The sequence below is a fragment of the Aristolochia californica genome, unplaced genomic scaffold, assembly GCF_029961685.1.
Source record: "Aristolochia californica isolate CCGP_79_NKW_82.1479 unplaced genomic scaffold, dmAriCali1.0.hap1 SCAF_11, whole genome shotgun sequence".
Taxonomy (NCBI): Eukaryota; Viridiplantae; Streptophyta; class Magnoliopsida; order Piperales; family Aristolochiaceae; genus Aristolochia; species Aristolochia californica.
In genome coordinates, this window is record NW_027181782.1 from 480,423 (window position 1) to 505,148 (window position 24,726).

The 24,726-nt window shown below is 37.7% G+C and overlaps 3 protein-coding genes across 7 annotated transcripts; 1 reads left to right on the forward strand and 2 right to left on the reverse strand.

Moving 5' to 3' along the window:
• Positions 1–761: 761 nt before the first annotated feature.
• On the reverse strand, positions 762–5,201 carry LOC137944045 (uncharacterized). Of its 2 annotated transcripts, none has more exons than XM_068789542.1 (2): positions 4,820–5,201; positions 762–1,292 (listed from the first exon to the last, which is right to left on the reverse strand). In XM_068789542.1, exons 1-2 carry the CDS (start codon positions 5,067–5,069, stop codon positions 979–981), a joined length of 564 nt encoding a protein of 187 aa, XP_068645643.1. In that variant the 5' UTR covers positions 5,070–5,201; the 3' UTR covers positions 762–978. The 2 variants fall into 2 exon arrangements, with proteins under 2 accessions (XP_068645643.1, XP_068645642.1); XM_068789541.1 differs by having other exon boundaries at positions 762–1,295.
• Positions 5,202–6,291: 1,090 nt separating this feature from the next.
• LOC137944131 (serine/threonine-protein kinase/endoribonuclease IRE1a-like) lies at positions 6,292–17,091 on the reverse strand. 4 transcript variants are annotated; one of them, XM_068789671.1, is made up of 11 exons: positions 17,012–17,091; positions 16,699–16,865; positions 16,166–16,475; positions 13,995–15,277; positions 10,041–10,213; positions 9,657–9,903; positions 9,266–9,569; positions 8,348–9,159; positions 7,955–8,265; positions 6,979–7,644; positions 6,292–6,797 (listed from the first exon to the last, which is right to left on the reverse strand). In XM_068789671.1, exons 2-8 carry the CDS (start codon positions 16,722–16,724, stop codon positions 8,974–8,976), a joined length of 2,529 nt encoding a protein of 842 aa, XP_068645772.1. In that variant the 5' UTR covers positions 16,725–16,865; positions 17,012–17,091; the 3' UTR covers positions 6,292–6,797; positions 6,979–7,644; positions 7,955–8,265; positions 8,348–8,973. The 4 variants fall into 4 exon arrangements, with proteins under 4 accessions (XP_068645772.1, XP_068645770.1, XP_068645769.1 ...); XM_068789669.1 differs by having other exon boundaries at positions 6,979–7,377; positions 7,528–7,644; positions 16,699–17,070; XM_068789668.1 differs by having other exon boundaries at positions 16,699–17,070.
• Positions 17,092–17,315: 224 nt separating this feature from the next.
• Positions 17,316–24,463, forward strand: LOC137944202 (uncharacterized). The gene is made up of 5 exons (XM_068789781.1): positions 17,316–17,723; positions 18,976–19,029; positions 22,449–22,552; positions 23,047–23,085; positions 24,052–24,463. Exons 1-5 carry the CDS (start codon positions 17,648–17,650, stop codon positions 24,199–24,201), a joined length of 423 nt encoding a protein of 140 aa, XP_068645882.1. The 5' UTR covers positions 17,316–17,647; the 3' UTR covers positions 24,202–24,463.
• Positions 24,464–24,726: the final 263 nt, after the last annotated feature.

Below are 24,726 nucleotides of genomic sequence, written 5' to 3' on the forward strand. Positions count from 1 at the left end.
CTCAAGCTATGCATTGTGGAAAGTCATTTGGCAAGAAAGTATAAAGCCTTCAATATCGTTATTGAACATTAGGTGACTTCCCTTTTTAAAGCAATAAGAGGTATGCATTTCATAATGTGAGACGTGAGATGATATAATAAGCCATATGAAGGGAGACAACATGGACAACGAGTCAGACTTAACAGGTCTGGTTCGTATTGATTCGGATTTAAGAGGGAGCAGGTCAAGCCAGACTTGCCCCAACTCTAGCTTTTGGACACAAGAAAACCAATCTGGCTTAGATTCACTCGGCCTATATTTCACAGAGGCTGGGTCCAATAAAACCCGCCTTGTCACATATTTGATGGTTTGGCTTCAGGAAATCCATTGGAATTCATCTTCACCCAGCTAAAATTTTCAGAGTCATCCCACAGTATCTTAATGGAACCAACTAGTCATTGGTTTAGTTTGTTAAATCAAGGGTTGATGTTGCTGTATTTTCTGCCCTAGAAGACCTGATTTAATTGAGTGGTAAGGGCGTTCAGATGAGGGGTAAACTACTTGTAGAACTTATCTTTGTAATGAACCCCAGAATAAAGAGAAAAAATCAATCAATCAATGAAAGACAATACAGGAACTCTTCAAATCGCAAATACTTGCTCCAGTGTGAATCTGAACTACAAGTAGAAATCAACCCGCATAATAGGATGCAAGCTGGAAGATGTAAAGAGTGGACAACGCAGAAGGTGCAGAGGGGAGAGTGCTATCATAAGGCCGTGTCATTATAAAATGAAAAGCTTAAACAGGAGCATAGAATATGAAACATGGTGAGTCTTACAGGAAATCAACAGTGAAACTAAAACTTCCGGGACCATGTATGTACACAAATTTATAAAGATGCTCATGGTAGCCTAGTGAACTAAACTTACAGTAATAGTGTAAAGAGATTTAAACAGCTGAGGGACAGGTACGTTCTTGTTAAAAGCTCCATGCTCACCTCTACAAGAGTTTCTCAATGGATGAAACAAGAGTGGTCTTGGGCACTGCACCAATGATTGTATCTTTCTTATCGCCATTTTTGAAGATAATTACAGTTGGGATGCTTCTGATTCCATACTGTGTGGCTATTGATGGGCTGTCATCAGTGTTCACCTTGAAGCATTTCAGCTTCCCTGCAAACTGCTTCGACAGTTCATCTATGACAGGGTGGATCATACGGCAAGGCCCACACCATGGTGCCCAGAACTCAACCAGGACTGGGAGGTTAGCCTCAAGAACAAGGGACTTCCACGTTGCATCAGTAACTGCAGGCACTGCTGCAACCAAGAAAAGCAAGCGTTGATATGTAATTTATGTCAGCTCTTCCATAAAAACAAATTACTGACAAGGATATCACTTTCTTCTAGTAAAGAATGTGTAAGCAGAAAACAAAGAAAACCAACCCAAAGAAAACATACTGTGAAGCATCTCAACCTGTGGTGAAAGATCTTTGCTAGTGTCATTTACATGTGGTTTTTCTTCTTTTCTGAATGGTACTGTGTTTTTTACTAAATTAATTCCATTTTTTAGTAAAATAAAATGAAAAATAATCAAATTTCCAGCCAAAACAGTAGAAAGTTTGACCAAGGAGAAATAGCGTGCTTGAATGGAATTTCAACCGGCAGACTAATGGCTATAAATAAGAATAACCAAATCCATCTGCTCAAGAAAATTAGTTTGCTCAGTCATAACTGAACAGTGTTAGATCAAGGTTCCTACTAGGACATGAACTTCCCATTATTGAGAGGTAAACCTACACTTCCTTTGTTCAAACAAAAGTCATGACTACTAATTAACTACAAAAAAACTGCTGCTACCATAGAGATCCTTTTACTAATTAAATCCTAAGAGGCTTTTGAGTCAGGATTTCTCTTATGGATGGGGAGAGCAAGGAAAAGTGTTCTCCGAAATAAAGTATTCCATTGCAAACCAAAGAAAAATAAACACAAAATAAGATTTACTTAACGATTTGAAAACATCAATAGGGCTCCCAAATGAAACCAATTGTTCCATAAGTAGGAGAGCAACCTAAGCATTGCTACAAAGGGAGATTATGAGAAAAGAAGACTGTAAAGTTGGGTCCAAAGCCCATCCCATAATGACTAGCCAACTTAGGAAGCCTCTTTCCCAACTAATTAACTCAAGATCTTTGTTCTCACTAATCCATGTGGTACTATTCTTAACACTCCCCCTCACATGCATGCTCTTTTTTGTGGCTCTACATGTGGATAATTTGGGTGGAGACCCACATATGAGTACCTGCTCTGATACCATGTAAAGTTGGGTCTAAGGCCCATCCCATAATGACTAGCCAACTTAGGAAGCCTATTTCCCAACTAATAAACTCAAGATCTTTGTTCTTACTAATCCATGTGGGACTATTCTCAACAAAGACAATGGAAAGAGAAGGAGAAAGTGAGGGAAGAGTCGAGATGTCAGAGAAAGAAGTCCTTCAGTGTTGAAACACTGTATGAAATATAAGGTACAACTGCCTACTGTGAGAGCCTTGTTTTATTGGGAAATCTTGTAGGAGCCTTTGATAGAAACTCTACACTTTGAAAATTTCATCATTGAAACCTGTTTTCTCTTACTCCTATCTACAAACTTTCAACAAGTGGTAGCCAGGAAACATGTGAACAAAAATGAGAGAAAACAAGGCTCTTCTCTAACAATAAGGGATCTCAAAGAAAAGAAACTCTTACTTACATTTTGTATTTCAAAAAAGGGCTCTAATGAGAAAGAATCCCCCCTTATCACATTAAGGAAGTGTTTTAATACCTCATTTCTCTTCTTCTTGAATCTCTCCTCTCTCCTATCCCTTGCACTCTTTATCCATTGCCTTTTTATTGTTACTTCCCCCCAAGGTGAACATCTCCCTTCTACACAAGTGAAAATGCCAGAATGGAAAAGAATAAAAAACCAATTTCTCCACTCACTCATAAGGGTCAGTTTCTCGACTGACTCTTAAGGGCTGGAATGGTGGTGATCTTCATCATCTAGAGATAAACAATTCTCAAATTCCTGGGTGAGCAGTGAAGAAGAAAGATTAACTTCTTTGCTGAAGGAAAGAAGGTTGTTCTCCTGAACCTTCTTTGAAACAACAGTCTCCTTTTTTCAAGGCCCGATTTAACCTTGTGAGGGCCATGCAATGATGAAAAGAGAAAAGAGACAGGAAAGAGTAAGAGCATAAGAGGACAGTTTATCTGTTGAAAGGTCTACTTAGTGTAATAAAGGGTATTTTCATAATGAGAATTTTGTACAGTGAGTTTCATTATCATAGGCATCTTAAGATGAGATTATTTGTACAGGCGTTGCATGACAATTTCGTAACATTTGGACTTATATCAACAAAACCTGGTTTATTTCCTTTGCCACACTTTTGCCAAAGACTTGGGAAGGTGGTCGCAGAGAAGACTATATCAGGTAGGGAGGAAACACCATATGAAATGGAGTAAGAAGTTCAAAAATTATTTGGAAAAAAATCGATTTTAACAAAGACAAAACAGAAATATAGAAAAATATCAGCAGCTCATCAGGACATAAAAATAGTGCTATTTTATGGAAAGATATGCATTCTTCCCAGAAGCAGAATACATTGGCCACATGCTTGTACAGGAGGCAAGCATGCTTAACTTATATGGTTTATTCATCTCTAAAAGTCTAATGTGGTAAGGCACAAAGTTCCCAACAAAACAAACAAAAGGAATTTTCAGGCAGTTCACTCACATTGCTTTTTACAAGCAATATAACAAAAGTAGTAATTTTAACTTAAAAGAGCGAAATACAGAGGTGGATCGGGCAGCACAGAGGTTACAATGTTGCCATCTCCGCTTTATGGATAACTACAGTAGTAGAGATTTTCATGGATAACTACGGGCAACTCAATGGTATGTCAGTTACAGAATTCTTTGGTCATACAATTTTCAAGTTTTATAAGCAAATAAAGTTAGCTTAGCACCAAAATCAAATTTCCTAATTGGAACAGAGCTCCTCCGCCTAATTGGAACATTGCCCCGTTGGCACCAAAAAGGTTTTAGGTTCGCAAATGACACCCTTTTTTTAAAGGTTAGGCGACCCTATTTTACAAAACAAGGAACAAACCTTATAAGACCAGTTACTATTCTCTTCAAATATAAAACTGACACTTAATACGCTTTCATATATCAGCTAAATTACAACATACGGAAAAGAAAAACAGAATCGGCTGAGAACACTCACACTCTGTAAGGACAAGTCCTTGATTCAAAGCCAAAAAAACGATTCTTTTAAACGTTCATACAGTACTCCTTCAGTTCAACTTCATAAACAAGACATACCTTACGGAGAGGAAAAGAAATTGGTGGACAGGTAGGGACCAGAATATTAAACACTTCGCCCAAGTTAACAAATTCGTCACTTAAGCCACAAGTTAAAATTTTCATACAAATGGCAGTAAAGGCCAAATCCAAAAGCAAATAAATCGCTTAATCTCTCTCAATTCCAATATTCATAAAGGTCGACAACTATTCAGTGAGCTGTTTCGTCGTAAATCGACTAGCTCATTAAATAACAACACATCCTAAAAAAGCACAAAATTGGAATAAAAATAAAGATTTTTCCGTAGGCAAGTGAAAATGAGAGAAATCAAGTGAAGTACGAGACCGATATATTTCCTAACAGTCTTCAGACACATCTACTACAAAAATCAGACACAGTACCAGCAGTCAACAAACTAACTCCAGACGAGGTAGATCTCCGACATCCACAGCAAAATCCAGAGAAATCACAAAAAAGAATCTCATTAAAAAAATATATAAATGACCTTCAACTGCAGCTTCCTGCGCTTCACAAACGACTCCACGGCGCTTAGCATTCCTAACTCTCGCGCTCACGGCCGACGCCAACGCAATCTTCTGGAAGCGCGAATCGATCCTCAACCCCCTGGACTCCAGTACCACTCCATGTTTCCTCCCGGTCGGCACTGACGCAACTGACGCAAAAGCCGTCGGCGAGGCAGAATTCCGGTGAATGAAGGCGCGGGGAACCGGAATAGATTCGAGAACGGCCGCCATGGAAGCAGGAGCAGAGAGAGATCAGGGAATCACCACTCGACCGGGGAGAAAATTTGGATGAAACGTGTGACAGATGAACGGGAAAATGAAAAACAGAAAATTTTGTGAAGTGATAGGTGTGGGCGACGATGGTTTAGGGCGACGATGGTTTCTTACGATAGGCGTCGCGTTCCGACGAGCGAATTACGTCCATCCTGGCATCAGATGGGACCCACTCCCACAGTACGACAAGTGGAGTATCAATGTTTATCAATTACCCAATATTTTGTTCATTTTTATTTAATAAAAAACCAGAATAAATCAGTTGTTTTTCTAATATTTTACTGATTTTTATATATTAACATTTTAAAAAATATTATAATTTATCTTTTGTACCTATGATTTTACGAGTTAATAATCTTTATAATTTTGTTATAGGGTTTGGAAATTTTTAAAAAATTATTTTTATTATTTTATTATTGATAAATAGGTAAATAAATGGTATATAAAATAATTTATTTTTATTCTAATATAACATATATAAAATAAATTAATAATAAATGGAATAGTCTTTAGAATATCTCTAGTGATAACCATTGTTTTAGAATTTGGAAAAGGCACAATTGAACTTGTTAAGGAATAATTCCACGTGAATTGGTGAGTACAACGATCTTGAGTTTATTAGTTAGGAAAGAAATTTCCTAAGTTGGCTAGTCATTTTGGGATAGGCCTTGGACCCTAAACTATTTATTTGTAGAACCACAAAAGATGACCTACACCTAAACTATCCACTTGTAGAGCCACAAAAGAAGACCTACACCTAAACTGCCTACTCTTAAATTATCCACTTGTAGAATCACAAAAAAAAAATCTACATATAAGGAGTATTAAAAAATAATTCTACATGGATTAGTGAATACAATGATCTCAAGTTTATTAGTTGGAAAAAAGATTTCGACTAATCGTTTTGGGATAGGCCTTGGATGGAACTTAACAGAACTCATATTGGTAAATCACTAATACATATTATGTACTATTGATATACATATATTGGTCGATATACATTGAATTAGCGTATATAGCTTACATAAGACTGGATGTGAGTCTATAGACTATAGAGTTCAGGAGAAGGAACCGAAACAACTGCATCCTAGATATTTTCTTTTAAAAAAGAAACATCTATCATAAAGCAGTTGTTTGCTGCAATCAAATACATAAAATTTAACAAGTTGATAGGTCCTCAAGTAAGATGCTTCAGTCAGATAAGCTTTCTTGACACTACACAGATCCGGAAAGAAAAATTAAGAGGAATGAAATTGAGAAATGGCAGCATCAGAACAAACATCTGTCACAAATAAGTAGCTCTTTTGAAACATCAAAAGACCTGCAAGCTTTAGCGTGTTTCAGTATCATCCTTTTTGCTGATGAATGATGATGATTGAATCAGAAGAAGATAAAAAACCAATTCATCAGTTTCTCATAAGTAAATACCATGTAAAGTGATCGATAGTTTAGCAATGAGGAAACATCCGAGGCAGACAAAACACTGCATGTATCAAACTCCTCATTTTGCAAGAAAAAATAAAAGCCAATTGGAATTTGTTACCAATCAAAATGAGCACAAATGCCAAGCTAACAAATGAATTCACCATCTTCTGTATTTTTCTTTGTTTTTGTTTTTTGACCAGTGTCTACATACTCCATGGAAGACTCTGGATAAACTTTTGCAGACGAGATCCCATCTTCATTCTACAATTGAACAAAGTGAGGAAGCTCAGTCAGCTGGACAACTGGCTCAATCAAAAGCATGAACAAAGCACATATTCCACATTTTTCCAATTTGCAAAATATTCAAGCTCCAACAACATGATTCTTTTCAGGATTTACTCAAAAAGTTATAAAGTGCGACAATGTTATGCGGCTGACTCACATTGTATTTGTATAATTCCTAGTGCGGTAAAAGAAGGTAATATCAGTTTGGCATCAACAACCTTTGCCAAACCTCACTCTTGGGTGTGTGCTGGTAGGTCCTTCCCAGCTTCCTCCAACACATTACATCAGGATCTGGATATGACATCCAACAAGGGGATGGCGATGTTTTAGCCCCATGTTGCAGTGGAAGAAAATGATTCATGTAGCCAGTTTGAAAACAATTGGGACAAATATGGGTAGAAGAAGCGCAGGGTAAACAGGGAAACCACAAGGCAGGGACCTGTTTAACTTGGAAACATGGTCAAGTTTCCTTTCCTGAAGGCAGAGATGAGATATATTGCAACATTACCAAACTGACATAACAAATGGCAAGCATCCTCAGAGAAATGTTCTCAATCTGCAGATGACATGGACAGATGTTAAAAAGCCCCAACAGAAGGAAGCCAATGAAGAGAGAGTTCAGAACAAAGAAGTATAAAATAAATGGATAAAGCCGAATGGATAACTTGGTCAATGGAAATACCATCACAGGATGTAGTTATAATACCAAGAATCAGAGAACAAATCAAAACCTGGCTCCATGTCTCATAATTTCTGATCTTGGTCTACTGAAGAAATACATGATAGAATATCAAATAACTTGCGAAAGGCAACCTCTTTGCTCCTTCAAAACAAGGAAAAAAAACCATAAACAGAGACAATCCCTACAAATCTAAAAGTATCTGAAAGCTGAATACAGACAGAAGAAAAAAATAAATGGAATGGAAAAATTGCACTTGAAGAGAAAAGCTTTTTGGATGAAAGAAAAAAAAAAAAGCTTAAATATGTACAAGTAGCAAAATAAGTGTGAAACATCATTATTGCATCATATAGTATCAATGAAATATTCCTTTCGTTGCCCCAAACACAGCTTAAATGCTATTAGTTGGTGTTACATGAGAGAGAAGTGACCATGAATACCATACAGAACTAACCTGGACCAGAAACATGCCTAACACGCTTGGCTGACAACCACTCTCTTTTGTCTGCAAGAAACAATAAACTTGAAAATGATAGGTAAGTCATTTTATAGAAGAATAACACAACACTTAAGTCTGGCTGAGAAAATACAAACAGATGATCGAATGTTTACACAGCACAAATATTGCACTGATGTATTTGTCCTCTAGGAACTTCAAAAGTGACTAGATGAGCTTATCAGAACTAATCCACATAGGATACGTAGATGGTGTATTCAAAAGCTCTTTGTCTCAGCTACTCAAATGGGTCCATGGAGGCCTCAAGCCTGATCAAGGAAAGCACAACTCCATTACTTATATTCTTCAAGAGAGCCAACAGTGGTTAGCTGACTAAGGTCCAGTACTCACCTACCAGATATCATAAACTGATAGAGTTACTATTTTGTCTTCTGCATTTGCATTAATTTCCTTAACCAGATCTTTGCACAGTTCAGAATCTCTTTAGTTGTCACTGAAATATCAAAGAAGAACATCAGCAGCAGACATGCCCTTTGACATTGCTCAACAAGCAATCCTTGGCACACGGAATAGTACATACATAAAATGGGTTCACAAAGCCTATTCCAACCAGGTAAAAATAGGTAATTTCTGTCCTGTAAACAGACTAGCCATTTCATAAAGATAATTCGTTGTGAAACATAAGACAGCACATGCAACCGTCCTACTATGGTTTCAGGACCATTCAGTAACAATGCAGCAACTACTTATAACCGCCTAATTTGATCCCAAAGCCAAGAACAGGCACAGAAAGGAATAGATTTATTTCCACAAACAATTCCAACAGAAAAAATAATAAGAAGAAGAAAATAAAATAAAATCTCTCAGCAGAAAAGTTTTAAGATTCCAGTGAATAGAAAAAGATTTAGGGTGTCATTATCTAGCTGAGAGAAACAAGTGAGTCTACATTAGAGTTATAAACAATTGAGACATATATACAAATCAATTAAAAATCATTGTGATAACAATTACAAGCTTCAAACCACAGAGGACACTCCTCCAAATAGAGGGTGGAAATCCTTAGAATCACTATTAAAGTATTTTAGGAAACATTCTTCCTCCTTGCAGTATTTGTGTATAACTTTATAAACTTCAATTAAAAGTTTAGGGAACCGTATGGTGAAGTAGCCATCAAATCCCACAGGTAAAGATCCAAGAAGTTCCTGAAACAACCAAAACCACAGTCAGAAAAAAATTTAAAAAGAAAAACAGCGAAAGCATATTCAATCTTCCCAAGGATCACTATAAAGTCGAGAGTGGCATGCAAACCTTGACATCTGCCTGAAGATCTCTGTAATGACTCAACTTGTTCCGAATGACCCGGAGCAAATCACGGACACTACCAGGTTTGTATTTTCTATACCGACCAAGGTCATCAATGAACCTAGTTTCCAACTTATCACCCCAGCTCCCACCAAAGATCACTGGTGCAACAATCTCTAATTCCTTCAGAATTTTGGAATCACCTTCTTTATCTTCTGACTCAACTCTATCACTAGCATCTCGAAGAAATGAGAGCCGTATCTCGGAGTTCCAAAATAACGGGTGGGATAATACCTCCTTTGCCTTCAGCCTAACAGCATACATAAATTCTATAGTAAGCAAGTCTTGTTTGACCACTTCCATAGCCAATGGAATCAGAAAAAGAAAGAAGGGCTACCTTTGTTTGGGCATTGGATCTAACAACTGTGAGAAGAGATCTACAGCTTCAGGAATATGCTCCACTAAGAAAAAATCCACACGGTTCTTGACTATGTTTATATCACGTTCAAGATAGTCACCAAAGGGATGCCTGCCTCCTGTAATACAGAAGAAAAGAACACAACCTAAACTGAAAAGATCTGCAGCACGGGTCTGACGTTCATTTTGGAGTTGTTCAGGTGCCTGCCATCCTGGACTACCATAACCTGAAAGAAAACATTATCCAAACAGTCAAGGTGGATGAGTAAGTTGCACATAAAAAGGAGAGAGAAGGAAGGAGTAGAATTTCATAGGTACTGTTTCTCCACAATAAAAAGAAACTTTGAGGTGATAATAGCCTTACCAGTGGCATGATTACCCAATGAAGACATGTCAGCAGAAAGGCGTTTGCTTGTACCCATATCTGAAAGTTTTGCACACAAGGTTCCTTCGGTGCTTATCAATACATTATGAGGCTTTAAATCTCGATGTATAATCCCAAGATCATGTAAATGTGCAAGTCCAGAAACAACATCCCTACATCACAAGAATAAAATAAAACTTAAAAGAAACTTCATAACATCATCACATGAGTGAGTGCACTTCAGCACAATTTTGAAGAAGAGAATGGATAAACACAGAGGTCAATACTTAACAAAAAGAATAAACAACTCGATTTAACTATGCTTTAAGTCTCCAATCACATATGGAGGAGAGGGAGAGGGAGAGTAAGAGTAGTAAAGGGAGGTGCTAGAGGAAGTTGGAGAGGAAAAGGGGGAGAGAGAGGGGAGAAAGAGGGGAAGAGAGAGAAAGTGATAGGGAGAGGGAGAAAGAGAGAGAGCCAAAGGGAGAAAGAGGAAGATCTTTATTAATCAGTCAATTAAACCTAGCTAAGACAATACATATTACATTTCTAATGCTTGATGCTCTTATACAAGGGACATTGGCTCCCACAATCAGATCAAAAGATTTTTTTTGAAACATTGACTTCCACTATTAAAAGACTAAAAAGTAGCAAACAATAGAGAGAGATTCTGGATTTGAAATGATGAAGAAGGCAATATGGACATGTGGCAACAAACCCTGACAGATGAATGATGTAAAGACAGAATAGTATAGCAAGCTAGCAATTGAAAAGGAAAAATCAGTGATGGAACAACTGAGAAGGAGAGAAAGACCAGTTACGGAAGAAACGCAATGAAGAAGAAGACCAAGGGGACACTGTACTGATAGACCCCAAATTAGGCTACTTACTTTAACGGAGTAAACAACAGCTGAAGGATAATTAGTGGCATTAACAGTGATTAAGGGTGGACGGGGGGCATTTTTGGAATTTTACAATTTTCAGAGTTTCAGGAGGGGATTTAGGGAGACAGCAGAGGGAGAGAAGGGGCGTGTCGTTTAGTCTTCAAAGCGTGGCTCAGGGAGAGTACTGGTCTCTCGAATACCAGGGTTATCGGCAACTATTTCCGGCGAGTTCTACATCGATTTCGTCAATGGAGTTTTCGTTTTCTAGCGTCAGTTGGATTCGCATAAGGATTCGTATCTCTCGGAGGTATTCTTGTTCGGTTTTGGCGATTTCGGCAGGGAAGGGAAGGTTCGTCGTTCTTTCTTTCATTTGTTTTGCTTGAAAAAATCTTTATTTTTGTTTTGGGGTACATCAACTGGTATCAGACCGAGGTTGGGTTCGCCTCTGGAGTTCGGCAGTGAAATGAAGTCTTTGTTTTTCAATTTCGATTGCATTCGCACGCATTGGCTTACTGTATCAGAAGTATATCAGAGATTTCGGGAGCATCATCTGCTCGAAGGTGGGTTCTGTTACGATTTCGGCAGAAAGGTGATATCGGAAGCGTCGTTTGCCGGGAGTCGAGGGTGAGTTTCGACTTCGACAATTGGTAGAGAAGAAGAAGAGTAAAAAAAAAAAAAAAAAATTTAATAGAGCGTGAAGAAGAGTAAAAAATAAAATAATTTTTTTTTAAAAGAGTGAAAACGATCCTCATGGCTACTACCATAATGGATTTGAGGGTGGATTCGGTGGAAGGAATCATTAGCACAGTAAGGGAGGAGGCGAGCTCGATGAAGGAAGAGGTCCGGAAGATTCCGGCCATGGAACAAGGGTTGACGGCGCTGATAGGGCATGTTGAGCAACTCCTGTGTACCCAAGAGGAGCTCAACCGAAATTTGAATGCGCAGAGTAGGACGGCAACGGCGAGACAGGGGCTGGACTCGGCAGTGGGCGATAACTCGATCCAAAGAGGTATCAGACAGGTAAGAGACGGTGGCGAGGTTGACCGGAATAGGCAGAGCCGATATGACGTGCGACCCAGAAAGTTAGAGTTGCCAATTTTTTACAGGGAGATCCCTCCTTGTACAAAACTTTAGATTGGGTACTGACACGGTGGTGTTACAGGGAGATCCCTCCTTGCACAAAACTTTGGTTTCACTCAAGGCGATGATGTGAACTATCAAGCATGAGGGATATGGGGTTCTTGTGGAGTTGGGCAGTACCACAGTGGCAATGTCACAACCTGCTACTATTCTGAAAATACGAAGCGCGGAAAAAAAAAAAAGGGCCACAACAGTTGTAGGTTTTGGTGCAATGGAAGGATCTACCAGAGTTTGAAGCCACTTGGGAGGATTTGAAGGCAATGAGGCTCCAGTTTCCTGTTTTTCACCTTGAGGACAAGGTGAAAGTTTGGGCGGGGGGTAATGATAGACCCCAAATTAGGCTACTTTAATGGAGTAAACAACAGCTGAAGGATAATTAGTGGCATTAATAGTGATTAAGGGTGGACGGGGGGCATTTTTGGAATTTTACAATTTTTAGAGTTTCAGGAGGGAATTTAGGGAGACAACAAAGGGAGAGAAGGGGCGGGTCGTTTAGTCTTTAGAGCATGGCTCAGGGAGAGTACTGGTCTCTCAAATATCAGGGTTATTGACGACTATTTCCGGTGAGTTCTACATCGATTTCGTCAGTGGAGTTATCGTTTTCTTGCGTCGGTTGGATTCACATAAGGATTCGTATCTCTCGGAGGTATTCTTGTTCGGTTTCAGCGATTTCGGCAAGGAAGGGAAGGTTCATCGTTCCTTCTTTCATTTGTTTTGCTTGAAAAAATCTTTATTTCTGTTTTGGGGTACATCATGTACCTGATCAGCTCAAAACTAGTGAAGATGTTGAGGCTTCACTCTTGTTCAGGGACAGCAAAAACAACATGGACCAGGAATGGATAGTGGTAAAAGAGCATTGGACAGGAATAGTAGGCAAAAAATCCATAAAGAGAGCACCCAATCTAGCAAGAAAAATCAGACCATTTAAACCCTCATTGTTTTCTCTGCTCCCTTAGATCAGTGCAACACTGTGGTGATGGAGTAGAGAGCTCTTCTCCAAGGTCTACAGATTCACTTCTCCCCTAGTGATCAAAGGTGATTCAGTTGTTGTGGTTAGTTGCACTGGCGGGAACAAAGACCAGCCAAGATGGTTCTGGATATACTTTGATGACATTGAAGAGTATCTGTAAAAACATTAATGTATCATGACCACATACCCTCATAGTATATCTGACACTTGCTAGGGAAGAGATCAACCAACAGCACCTCACTGAGGTGTCTCCCTCCCCATTTGAGCACCCCAATCTCTATTAGTTTCCTAGCCTCTTTGTTTCTATTGTAGCCTCAAGTCTGTAATTCTCTCTCACGGGCTCATTTTAATAAATACTCCCTTCTCATGGTTAAAATTAAATTAGAAAAAAGTTTGTTTGACCATTTTCAAGCTATCTTTTGAGAAAGAAAAATAGTCTCATTGCCCATTACCATCATTTGCTATTAGCAAACACACTCTAAGAGACTGTTTCCCAAGCTAATTGGACTAATGGGTATTTTATGCTTTTTTTAATGTTAGTTGGGCAGAATAAGTATATATGGCCTAAAAATACTATTCTTCAAAATATATATCTTACAGAAATGACATTCATTATGCAGTTTAGAGTAGGTTTCCAAAGGTGGTAGGGAAATTAAGTGCAAATATTTAAGCTTAAACATCAGATACACTTAAGTAAACAACACTTTAAAGCAATAAAATGTGGCCCAAATAAAAGCAGAAAAACAACGATTATGATTGACAGTCCAAAATTTGTCTCCTTTCAGAAACTCAAAAAGAATAAACATATATGGTCATGCAGCTGAAAGTTATCAACCTGAATAGTCATGATGAACAACAGTAGCATAAGAACAAAGAAAATCTTAGCTACAATTGAAAATAGTATTACAAGAGAGTAACTAGAAGACAAAAGTACCGCAAGTAAAAGTTTGTCACACTAACCTCATCAGTTTCATCAACAGAGGAGAGGGGCGCCCATTAGTTTTCCATAACTCAATATCTTTGCCAACCCCATTCAAGGAATTCAACCTGACTTTATGCTGACTCACAGTGTTTGAAGTACGACCATCAGTGACTGGTCGATGGACAGAAACTTCCAAGTTTAGCTGAATAAAGTCATTCAAGTTGCAGCTGCAACGCTCCAATGCAAGGTAGACAAAATCTAAATCTTGTTCCACACCATACCATCGAACAATATTTGGATGTCTATCAGATATTATAAGATGATCAATCTCTTTAAATGCCACGTCATTGTGAGCAAGTATGAGACGCTTGACTGCAACAATTCGATGGCGATTATAGACTCCTTCAAAGACAATAGTGCCATTGCTTCCCTTAGCAATTTCTACATTTGACACGAATAATTTACCAACCCAACGCCCTTCTCCGAATTCGTCACCTTTTACCAGACTAACAAGAAGGTTTTTGTCGTCTTCTTGTGAATCAAGAAAGCCATTAGTTTTTCTTTCTTCATTCTCTGATAATGCAAGCTTATCAGGCTTATTAATGATGGAACCATGATTACTGTGGGTCCGTCTCCGGGTCTTCTTCTTTCGAACAACAGGAAACTGGTGCTCACTCAAATTAGATTGCTCATCAGATTTTCTTTGTGTATCTGATTTCATTTGTTGCATAATTTTTACAAAGACAAGAACAGATAGGACAAGAACGATAGCACTAAATAGGGTAGAATGTATGGGATAAGACCAGCCAACTCTTACAGGTGAACTTGGTATATTTTGCCCATTAAATCTTTCATAACTTTCCAATTGGAAACTCTCAGTATCTTTAAAATCATCCTCTCTTTTAGTAAAAGTGCTCTCCTTACTCCCCAATTTTTTTTCATCAGGTAAAGTATATGTTGGAGCATCATGACTTGCAGAAATTTCTGGAATTTTAGGAGACCAACCATGCCAATATGAAACGAGAACCTTAATTTCTGGTGAAAATGGTGCTTCAACATTAGCAATTGTAGAGTTCCATAACTCACACCCAAGATGATAACCTCGCAAAATAAAGTCGGTTCTTATAATGAAAATTTGATGGTGTCCACCTCGCAAGGCTAACTTATCTTTTGCACTTTGTACAGAAGGAGATTCAAGCATACCAGTCTTAGCATCAACCAGAAAAGTAGTTATTCTCTTCTCCTTGAGGATAACCACTCCCTCATTGAACTCTTTTTGGTTGTTTGTATAAAAATATTCTTCCATTGAATTTGCAATTCTCTAGCACATAAAAACAACAAATTAGAAAGCATATAAAACTATGCTCCTAAACCGTAAGAAGGAAAATGTAACTCCGTGAATACTAGTTAATTTCAGATCACCTTACATTCTATCCAAATGTTCTAACAAAAACAACAAGTTATGTCAACCACATGCCAAACTCATGGTCCAAAAAAATCACAGGCACATTGTTGACACAACTTTCTTGCAACCAAATTCAGATAGCATAGTCGTTTTCCATAAGAAATCAGGAGGGAGAAATGATCAAATAAACAGTTTGAATCATGTACATATACTGATACCAACAAGACAATGTAAATGAGAAACACACCCAGATGTCCGACATTTAGTGAGAACAGACTTATATATATAAATAATTGAGTGTTGTTACACATGCACACACTTCCCTTACCCTAGTGAGGCTTGAAGCCAATACTTCACGCCAGAAACCTTCCCATCCTCACATCCCCCTCCCCCTCCCACCCTCTCTGATACCATGAGCTTAGGAGCCTTCTTTTTGCATGCTTATTACAAACCCACATTACAACCACCCTTTACCCCTTCATCTCAGTGATTCTGGAACCTTATATCTCAATCTAAAAAGCCCCTATGAGCCAAAGGATCACCTTAACCTTAAAACCATTGGCATCACTAGAAGAACATGGACCAACTTTGACCAGTGTTTGTGTCATTCCAGTTCCACAGACCCTATCATGTGCTAAGATTTGCTAGTATCAAATGATCATAAGATCAATAATTGCTCAAGGTGTGGAAAGTATAGTCATTTGACTGCTTCGAACTTGAGTGATGTAAATACTGGCAAAAGTTTAGGTAAGAAAATTTAAAGGACTAAGAAATCAATTCCAATTATCGCCAATAGAAACATACCTCACTTTCCCATGTGCCATTTCGCTTTCTGTGCCTATACAAACCACCATCTTCCCCAACATCTAAGAAGACTTCCGAATAAGGTTTTGTTTCAAATTCTTTACCCAATCCAGATGAATTTTTAATGTTACTATCAAAATTCACACAAGCATGGCCTCCTGATCCGATGTCACTACCATCATTTTCGAAAAAAGCCTGGTAAGAAGAATGAAGAGGAGACCCTGATGAAAAGATCCAGCGAGTACCGCCAGGTGCTTTACCCAGGAATAATATTCTACCGTCCGGCAGCACAAATAGGGCATCCTCCTGACTGACACATAAAAGAACAGGATAAATGAAGATGGGAAATAGAGAGATCTACAAAAATAAGACAAGAGAATGCAAATTTAATTGCTACAGAATTAAGAAGTAGCTGGGATAACTAAATCTTAGAAACAATTTGCATAAAAATCTAAGGCATCTAACACATCTAATTTTTTTTCGATTTTACGACATCAAAATACATACAGACGCACATCTAACAAAGTACTTACGCGAACTGATGCTGCAAAGCAGCCATATGGCCATAGATGGGAGATGCATCGAAGTTTTTTGGAACTAGCTGCGTAGAAGACACTATCCTTCCGTTGGACAGATGCTGAGGCCTGGAAGTAGCGACAGAGCTATCGTTGAGAGATTCATTTAAGGTTGCTGGAACTAGCTGCGAAGACGACTTGTAGATCAACCACGCGACATTTAGGGAGAGAAAGAACAACCACGCGAGGATCAGGGAGTGGAAGGAGATCAGATTTAAACTAAATTTCATGATGAATGGTCAAATAGAAAGAAAGGGTGCGAAGATTTTACGTGCAGAAGCAACGGCAAGCAGAGAGGAGGGGAATTCCAAGTATTCCCCCAAAAGTCGATTTCGTATCGTTCGGCTTCGGTTGGCGGTTGTCACGCCATCAATAATGACATAGATCAGTTTCTCTCTTTCTTGGTAATTTCTCTATTTTATTTTTTTATTTTTTAATATATATTAACATGTTAATTATTCAAAGTGTAGTTCTAAGATCATTAATGTGGAATATTTGAACTTTGATCATTCTTGATATGAAGGAAAGCATTGTTGTGACAAAAGTGGTCCAATTGCACGCAGCTGTAGGCCTTCAAAATCAACGGTCCAGAGCCGATCACCATCTCCAAGATGAAAAAGAGAAATCCTATTCGCGCGCAAATGGCCGTGCATCCGTTCGTGATCTCCATAGGCGCTACGCAGACGCTTGTGTTTTTCTTCATCTCAGATTTCCCAAATTGCCATACTCTTACCGGTGAAAGCATGCGTCCTCTTTTCCCTCGCTTTTCCTTCCGGTTTCAGCGTGTCTCCTTTCTTCCTCTTCCATCTCTGTTGTAGCTGGGTTTCATTTGTTTTTGTTGATTTCTGTCATTTTTGTTTTTTCCTTTCTGCTGTGTTTTCTTGGTGCGTGATTTCGTTCCGGATCGATGTTTCCCCAGCAATGGTCATCCCCGTGCGGCAATCAATGTACCAACAAATACGCGGCTCTTTTGCAGATCCCATGTAAGATAGTTAGACACCTTGTTGTGATTTTTAGTGTTTCTACGGATTCCTGAATGAGATGAACATTTATTGATGTAGGATATTGATCGATCTAGCTTCTACTAATCCCAAACCAGGGGATATATGTGAACTAGAAATAGGATTTTTCGGATTTTAGGCAAACAGGGATTTTTTTTGGGATTGTCTTCTTAAAGCGCCTGCTGGATGGGGATTTTAGAGAGGAGGGAGACGATGCTGCTTAGTTGTTTATTTACGCCTTTGCCTGTTTTTTTTTAAGTATCATTCGCAGCCGCTAGAATGCTCAGGTATATCCATATAGTCACGTGCTTCAATACAAACCTTTAGACTTTATCTGGATATAAATGAAAGTTCACATGGTTATCGTTCAGAACACTGGAATTAACCATTTGATTGAAGTCTTCGACCAAGAGGCTCCAATAACTGTTTTGGTGCTGAATTGGATTGCCAACACTTGAGGTTGAAGGCCTTATGCGTTGGCAGGTTTTGGAAGATCTTTTGACTGGGACAAATGCAAACGACTGAACTCTTCCTTTAAAAAAAATAAAAATTATTTGACTCCTATAACCATGCATGCATTTATATAATCATTGAGCTGAAACTAGAGTCTCTGTCTACACAGGCACATATTAAATAATGTGTGTCACAACATACATATCATTTACTTTGTGCTTACCAACACAACATATATGCGTTTAATATTTTTGGATGAATGTATATTAAATAAATGCAGTCATCTATATAGTAGAAGTTATCTTTATATCATCTTCCATGGTAGAGTACATAGGATTCGTTTTAGGTTCCTGCGTAGGAGATAAAAATGCTCCTCTCCTTCTAAGTTGCGTGGAAAATAGTGCATAATCCCATACACAAAGATAAGCTAGATACACGATGACTCATGTAGTATCCGAAGAGCGGGAAGACTGGAAATACCATTGTTGCCCAAATAAAATGACTAAAATGTTCTTCAGGCTGCATTTTCCAACATAAGAATTGTTCTGTTTTTTCCTCTCTTTATTACTTGCCTTTAAGCCCTTACTTTTCTCCCCCTGTTTTCCTGGTTTTGTATTGAAAATCATCATTTTTCAAAAGAATTTGCTAGAGGTAGTTTATTATTATACTTTTCTTGGTGACATTGTCATTATTATTGTTGTGAGCAGCATGACTGTCTATTTATTCTTGTTTGATTTTAAAATTTTGTTGGAATTTGTAATAATCCATTAGGATCTTGCAGGGAGAGTTTTCTGCAAGAAAGGCTGCAATTGCGATGGAGACACATGGGAGGACTGTAAGGATTTTCTTATATTTAACTTCTATAGCGTAATATGTGGTCTTTTGGCTAATTTTTTTATGGAAATTTTATCAGTTCTCTTAAAGCGAGATCATGATATTTCACTAAGTTCATAAAATCTGGGCTGCTACACCAATACTGTAGAGTTTACTTTTAATGATGTTAATTTTACCTCCTACAAATGAACATATATCTTATTGATACTGAAGCATAACAGTTTTAACTGACATAGACTAAATTCCTAATGCTTGAAGCCTGACATGGTTATGGTAGGTATTTTAACTGACATAGACTTCGATTTGATTAGGTTGACTTCTGAGTCTTGGCATGTTAAAATCTCTGGTAGATGGACATCCTACAGAGTACCTGATCAGTGTCTGTGCCACCATTGAATCTTATATTTATAGTTGAAATGCAAAATGTCACTGAGCGTCATGAACAAAATGGGATTTGGTATAGTTGGAGGATGTGGATCCAAAATTGTAACCTTCTTCTTCTCAGAATTAATTAATGGAGCAGCTAATGGATGTATCAAGAGCTCAAGAGGTATTCATTAAGGTGACCTCACTATTCCTTGCTAAAATGTTCGGTGATGCATTATTCGGCATCTTCAAAGCTGCATTATAGCACGTGTGCCATCAGATTCTAGCAAGACCGCTTATCTTACGACACCTATCTTTAGTTTGCAGACTATAAAATCTGCATTTGAGATGAGAATTTTCTTAAGGTTTTCAATATTATGACTCTTATTGTCATTCTTGAGTTTATTTCAGGGCATTTTAGCAAAGTCATCTCATATTGTCATTGATGCTCATTAGGATATTGTTCATTCATAGACTCTCGCTCTTGGTTGCATGAGACAAGACTCTCAAGGTCTTAGCTTAGCTCTTTTATTTTTCGGTAGAACATCTCACTGTGTATGAGATCTGATCCTTGAGAAGTTTAAATGACAGTTGTCCTCATGGAAAGGCAAGATTCTCTCTCTTTTAGGTTGGCTAACTCTGTTCAAGCTCACTTTAGTGTTTTATCCAATTAGTTTTCTCTCTCCTGTATTGCCTTGCTAGCATTTCATTTAGACTTGGCTCCATGGTGCGCGTAACTGACTACGGAGAGGATTTTCAAGCAAATTCAAAAATCATGTTGTCAACTAGGATGAGGTGTCTATGCCAAAGAAAGATTGGTATTATAAAAATCCACCTTCTAAACCAAGCTATTCTCATTAAATTGGCACTTCAGCCATGAAAAAGGTGCATCATTGAGAATAATTGTTTGAGATAAGTATGTCAGTGATCTGGATTCTTGGTTGATGCCCTACTCTCATGCCTCTACAGTGTGGAGATTCCTCTATAAAGGGATGAAATACTTTTAAACTCATTGAAGATTCTTGGTTAAATTAGGTGGAAAAGTTTATTCTTGGGAAGATCATTGGTTGGAAGATATGCTGTTTGCGTAAAAGTTCCCTTCTATCTTTTAAATTGAAAGAAATGCATCTATCCTGATGTGTACTGAAGAAATAGGCTCGTAATGAATGCATAGAATTTAATCAACGAGGAAACATTGAAACATGTCTATTGCTTACTTGCTTGACAACCATTAGGGCATGGAGATCATAAGATTATTTGGCCATTGACAGTTATGGTTCCCTCCTTGTGGCTTCTTTCTCATTGGTTCACTAAGCTACAAATCATGTTACGGGCTCTTCATGCTTTTTAAAACTTATTGGGCCAGCAACAGTTAAAAGATCTGTTTGGCTTGTTTACAGGCGAATTCTCACCTGTTATTGGCACACATGGAGGAATTTCAGCCTTCTACACTTTATGCAGTTTTTTTAATGTGACCAAAGTTATTAGTCACTGTTTCGTGCACTGTGATTTTCCTTTCATGGCGTACCCTCCCACCTTTCCCACCCTGCCCTTCCTGCAGGTTGATCTGCTCAAGTTGAACTTTGATAAGAATGTGCATTGCCACATGGGGTGCTCCCAGTTTGGGTGGTGGTCTTCGAGATCATGATAGCTGCATGTTACACTCCTATTCTGGTCCTTTGAAATGATTAAACTGATGAAGAAAGTAAGGTGCTTTTTCTTTGTCCTTGTGCACATGGGTTATTTCCTTAGTAAGTTTGAAATTAGCTCTTGTTTCCCATCATCAATGCCAGATTTATTGGGCAGAATTTTAGTCTTCCATTTTTTAAGTTGGGGAAAATTATTTGGAGAGCTTGCATATCTTTCATTACATGGTATATTTGGAAGGAGCATAATTATTGAAAGTTAATGGATTAATGCTCTTCTGTAGATTGTTTAATCGGGAAGATTTTGCATGTGTCTTTTTCATGGCTTCATCTGATGGATGATTTTCAAGAGTTTCCTGGTGCTGTAGTACATAGAAATTGGAGGAATATTGTCAATCTTACTCATTATAGACACGGAAATTCAAGATTGGATTGCTCCACCTACTGGGCCATTAAAATTAAATATCAATGGTTGTTCAAAAGGAAGTCTGGGTCTATGTGGATTTGCTGGTATCTTGAGGGATTCAAGTGGTCAACATTGTTAATAATGAGGCAAAAATCTAGCTCCTTCTTACTGGTTTAAGAATTTTCAGACAAATTTTTTCTGGCTGTCCCACTGCTGAAGGTTATCTGTACAATGTAGTCTGCTGGTGTATGAAGAAGAAAGAGCCTCCATGGAGATTTAGCCACATTTCTGAAGGCATCTCTGATATTGCTGAATGTGATTCTTTTTCTTGGTCCCATGTACTTTGATCTGCAATTTTTTTTGCAGACAAACTAGCTCAGAAGGGGTTATCTGCAGCATCTTGGTCTAGTTGATAACCTCATTTAATACTCAAAGGAAAGGTACTTCTTCATGATCTCATACTCTGGAAGGATTCTTTTTCCAGTCCTTCAATAATTGAAGGAGACTCAGTCCTCCCTGGAGGTTTGATGAGATTCATATGGAGGTCCTAGACATCAGCTTGCTGCTTTATCTTTCCTGATCTCATGCAAAAGTGTCGCCAAATCCTTTGTTGATTCTCTTGCTATTGAGAGTGGTGCCTTTAGTTGGTTTGTTTCAGAGCAATCCCATTCCCTTCAGTTAGTGTTGTTTCTTTTTCTCTTTCTCTTCCTTCAGGGGCTCTTGTATATTCTTTTTCTTTTCTATTAATATCATTATCATGTCATTCAAAAAATTCCAAACCTCTAGATTGGGCAATCGGATGATATATCCATGAGTTGAAATCTGCCAAACCTCTAGATTGGGAAATCTGATGATGTATTCATGAGTTGAAATCTGTTGTTTGATTTTCGTTGCTCTCCTTCTGGTCGAACTGATGCTATACTTTTTGCTCGTATTTTCTATATTTATGAGAAAGATGGTTCTGTTTCATGGATTCTAATTTATAGTGTTTTTTTTATTCAGGTGTGGGTGAATGCAATGAAATATGCTACAAAGATCCAGTTTTGAAAGATCAACAGTGGAGTGCTTATATTGATCGTTCTCCTGGCGCTGACACTTACTCCGTGGTTTTTCTCCTTAAACTACTGTATTTTAGTCCTTTGGAATGTGCTGAATGTAGGTTCCAGAAAAGGAATGTGCTGAATGTTTTTCATTGTTTTGTTTTCTGTTGTAGTTTTTGTGATGGTTGACTGATTGATACGTTAAATGTTCGGAAGTTAAACTCTTCTTCATCATCAGTGTCTGAGGTCTGAACCAAAATATCATGTTTGATTTTGATTACTAATACAAGATGTAGAAGTAATCACTTTATGGTAGGCAAGATTGCATGTAATCTGTTGTTAAGGAAAATGTTCACACCTTAATTGAACACCAAATGACCATGAAATTCACATTCTTACAGAAACCTCAACCTAATTACCAATTGATAAAAACATTTAAGGGGTGAAAATTGTAAAAACATGATAATAACTCACAGTTTCTTACATGCAAATTAAAAATTATTTCCATTTGCTCATGTCTTCCATGCCAACTAACTTTTATTCTTCTTTTCTGCATGCAGGAATGCTTCCATGCCTGTGTAGCGGGATGCGGTTACAAGGTTTGTGAGCAATGCATGACATATAATTTTGTAATAATTCTAGACAGGCACTTTAATGGGGGGAAACATGGATCAAATTTAAAGTTGAAGATAAAGGTGATTGAAAAATAAAATAGATTCCTTTGGTAAACTCCATATTCACAAAAAAAAACCCTGGAAACTTTAGTGAACATTGTTCTTTTGATGTGGTTTCTTTTCTTCTCAGGTTTTGTCTATTGCTAAACTGTGATAAAAGTTTACCTAATGATGCCACTATACTAAGGGAGGATCATATTGGGAACTCTTTCTTTTTCTATTATTTATAATTTGTTGTATTGAAGATTTTGCTTCATGTTATTTCAAAAAATTTGGATCTGAAACTTGTGCCTTTCTTTTTCTACTTGCTCGTTGTTTATCCTTTCTGAAATTTCAATGCCATTTGATCAGAAACTAGTATAAAACAACTTTTTTTTTTCTTTTTACCAGTTAGAGAATCTGAATAATGTTCTCACAGAACAAAGAGAGCCTCTATACTGTTGTTTGAATATTTCATAAATGAAAATGATCATTTAGTTCAAAACATTCGAATGAGCATTATTCTTTCCAAGTAATATTTACTGATATATGAATGTAAGAACCATCAATCTTTCTTAAGTTCTCTGGTATGTTTTTCTTTTTGGTTGAAGTTTTGTTTGAGTTTGTTAAAAACAATTGCTAGTTTTTAACTATGGGATTAATTTTTTTTTATGCTGTTATTATAATTAAACTCTCCTTTAGTGAATGATTAGTGAAATACTAAACTAACAGTATTGCTCTTTCATGAACACTATACATTCCAAAAGATAATAATCTTGGTGCTCCTCATGGAAAAAGAGAAAGAAATTTAGTGATAGGAAAATGTCTTTTTTTTTTCTTTCCCATTTATTTTTCTTATCTTTTCTACTTTTTCATTGTGAGCTCTGATTTATATGGTTTGTCATGGTGCAGTTTGGAATTCCTACCAAGACAGTTGATGAAGTTCATCCTAATAGACCTCCAAAACCCTGCACAGAGAGTAAACCACCGCACCCATCCTCGCCCTCATCTCTGATAGAGCAAATTCTCACTGGCGAGGACATTCCCTGCACTTCTGCATAAAATTGCATTAGCAACATGCGGGATTCCAGATTCTTACCCAAAAACTGATCATGCTTTCTGATTATGCATTGGCATTTTCTTACCCAAAAAACTAATCTTGCTTTTTAATGAATTTTGGCAGCTAGATTGAGAATGTTGTAACCCCGGAGGTAAATTTTGTTGTACAAGCCAACGCGAAGATGTATTTATATTTTGTGATGATGTTATGTAAAACTCAGACATTCGTTTACAGAAAAAAACCCTTTCAATGTGGCAATTTGGATTAGTAGTGAATGAAACTATACATTTTTAAGCTACTGGAACCTTGTTTATTAGTCACTATATGATTATGTGATTTTATCAGATTCATACCTCCATGTCAACTCACCCATCTCTGGAGTTATTAGACCATTGAAGATTCTTCTCAAATTCAGGCTTGGTTGTGGGTTGAATATGTTCTAGCAAAAGATCTTCATATGAACAGGCAGGGAAAACAGGGAAACCAGAAGGCAACTACCCAATTAAAGTTAATGGAATCATGTCTTA

Coding starts and splice junctions, on each gene's coding strand:
- LOC137944202 (XM_068789781.1), top strand. CDS start 17,648: ATGTTTCCCCAGCAATGGTCATCCCCGTGCGGCAATCAATGTACCAAC. Junction 22,553..23,046: donor GCGCTGACACTTACTCCGTG/GTTTTTCTCCTT, acceptor TTCTGCATGCAG/GAATGCTTCCATGCCTGTGT. Junction 23,086..24,051: donor TAGCGGGATGCGGTTACAAG/GTTTGTGAGCAA, acceptor GTCATGGTGCAG/TTTGGAATTCCTACCAAGAC.
- LOC137944131 (XM_068789669.1), bottom strand. CDS start 16,970: ATGAAATTTAGTTTAAATCTGATCTCCTTCCACTCCCTGATCCTCGCG. Junction 16,476..16,698: donor GCTTTGCAGCATCAGTTCGC/GTAAGTACTTTG, acceptor TTTATGTGTCAG/TCAGGAGGATGCCCTATTTG. Junction 9,904..10,040: donor ATTGGGTAATCATGCCACTG/GTAAGGCTATTA, acceptor GTTTTCTTTCAG/GTTATGGTAGTCCAGGATGG.
- LOC137944045 (XM_068789541.1), bottom strand. CDS start 5,069: ATGGCGGCCGTTCTCGAATCTATTCCGGTTCCCCGCGCCTTCATTCAC. Junction 1,296..4,819: donor GCAGGAAGCTGCAGTTGAAG/GTCATTTATATA, acceptor TCTTGGTTGCAG/CAGTGCCTGCAGTTACTGAT.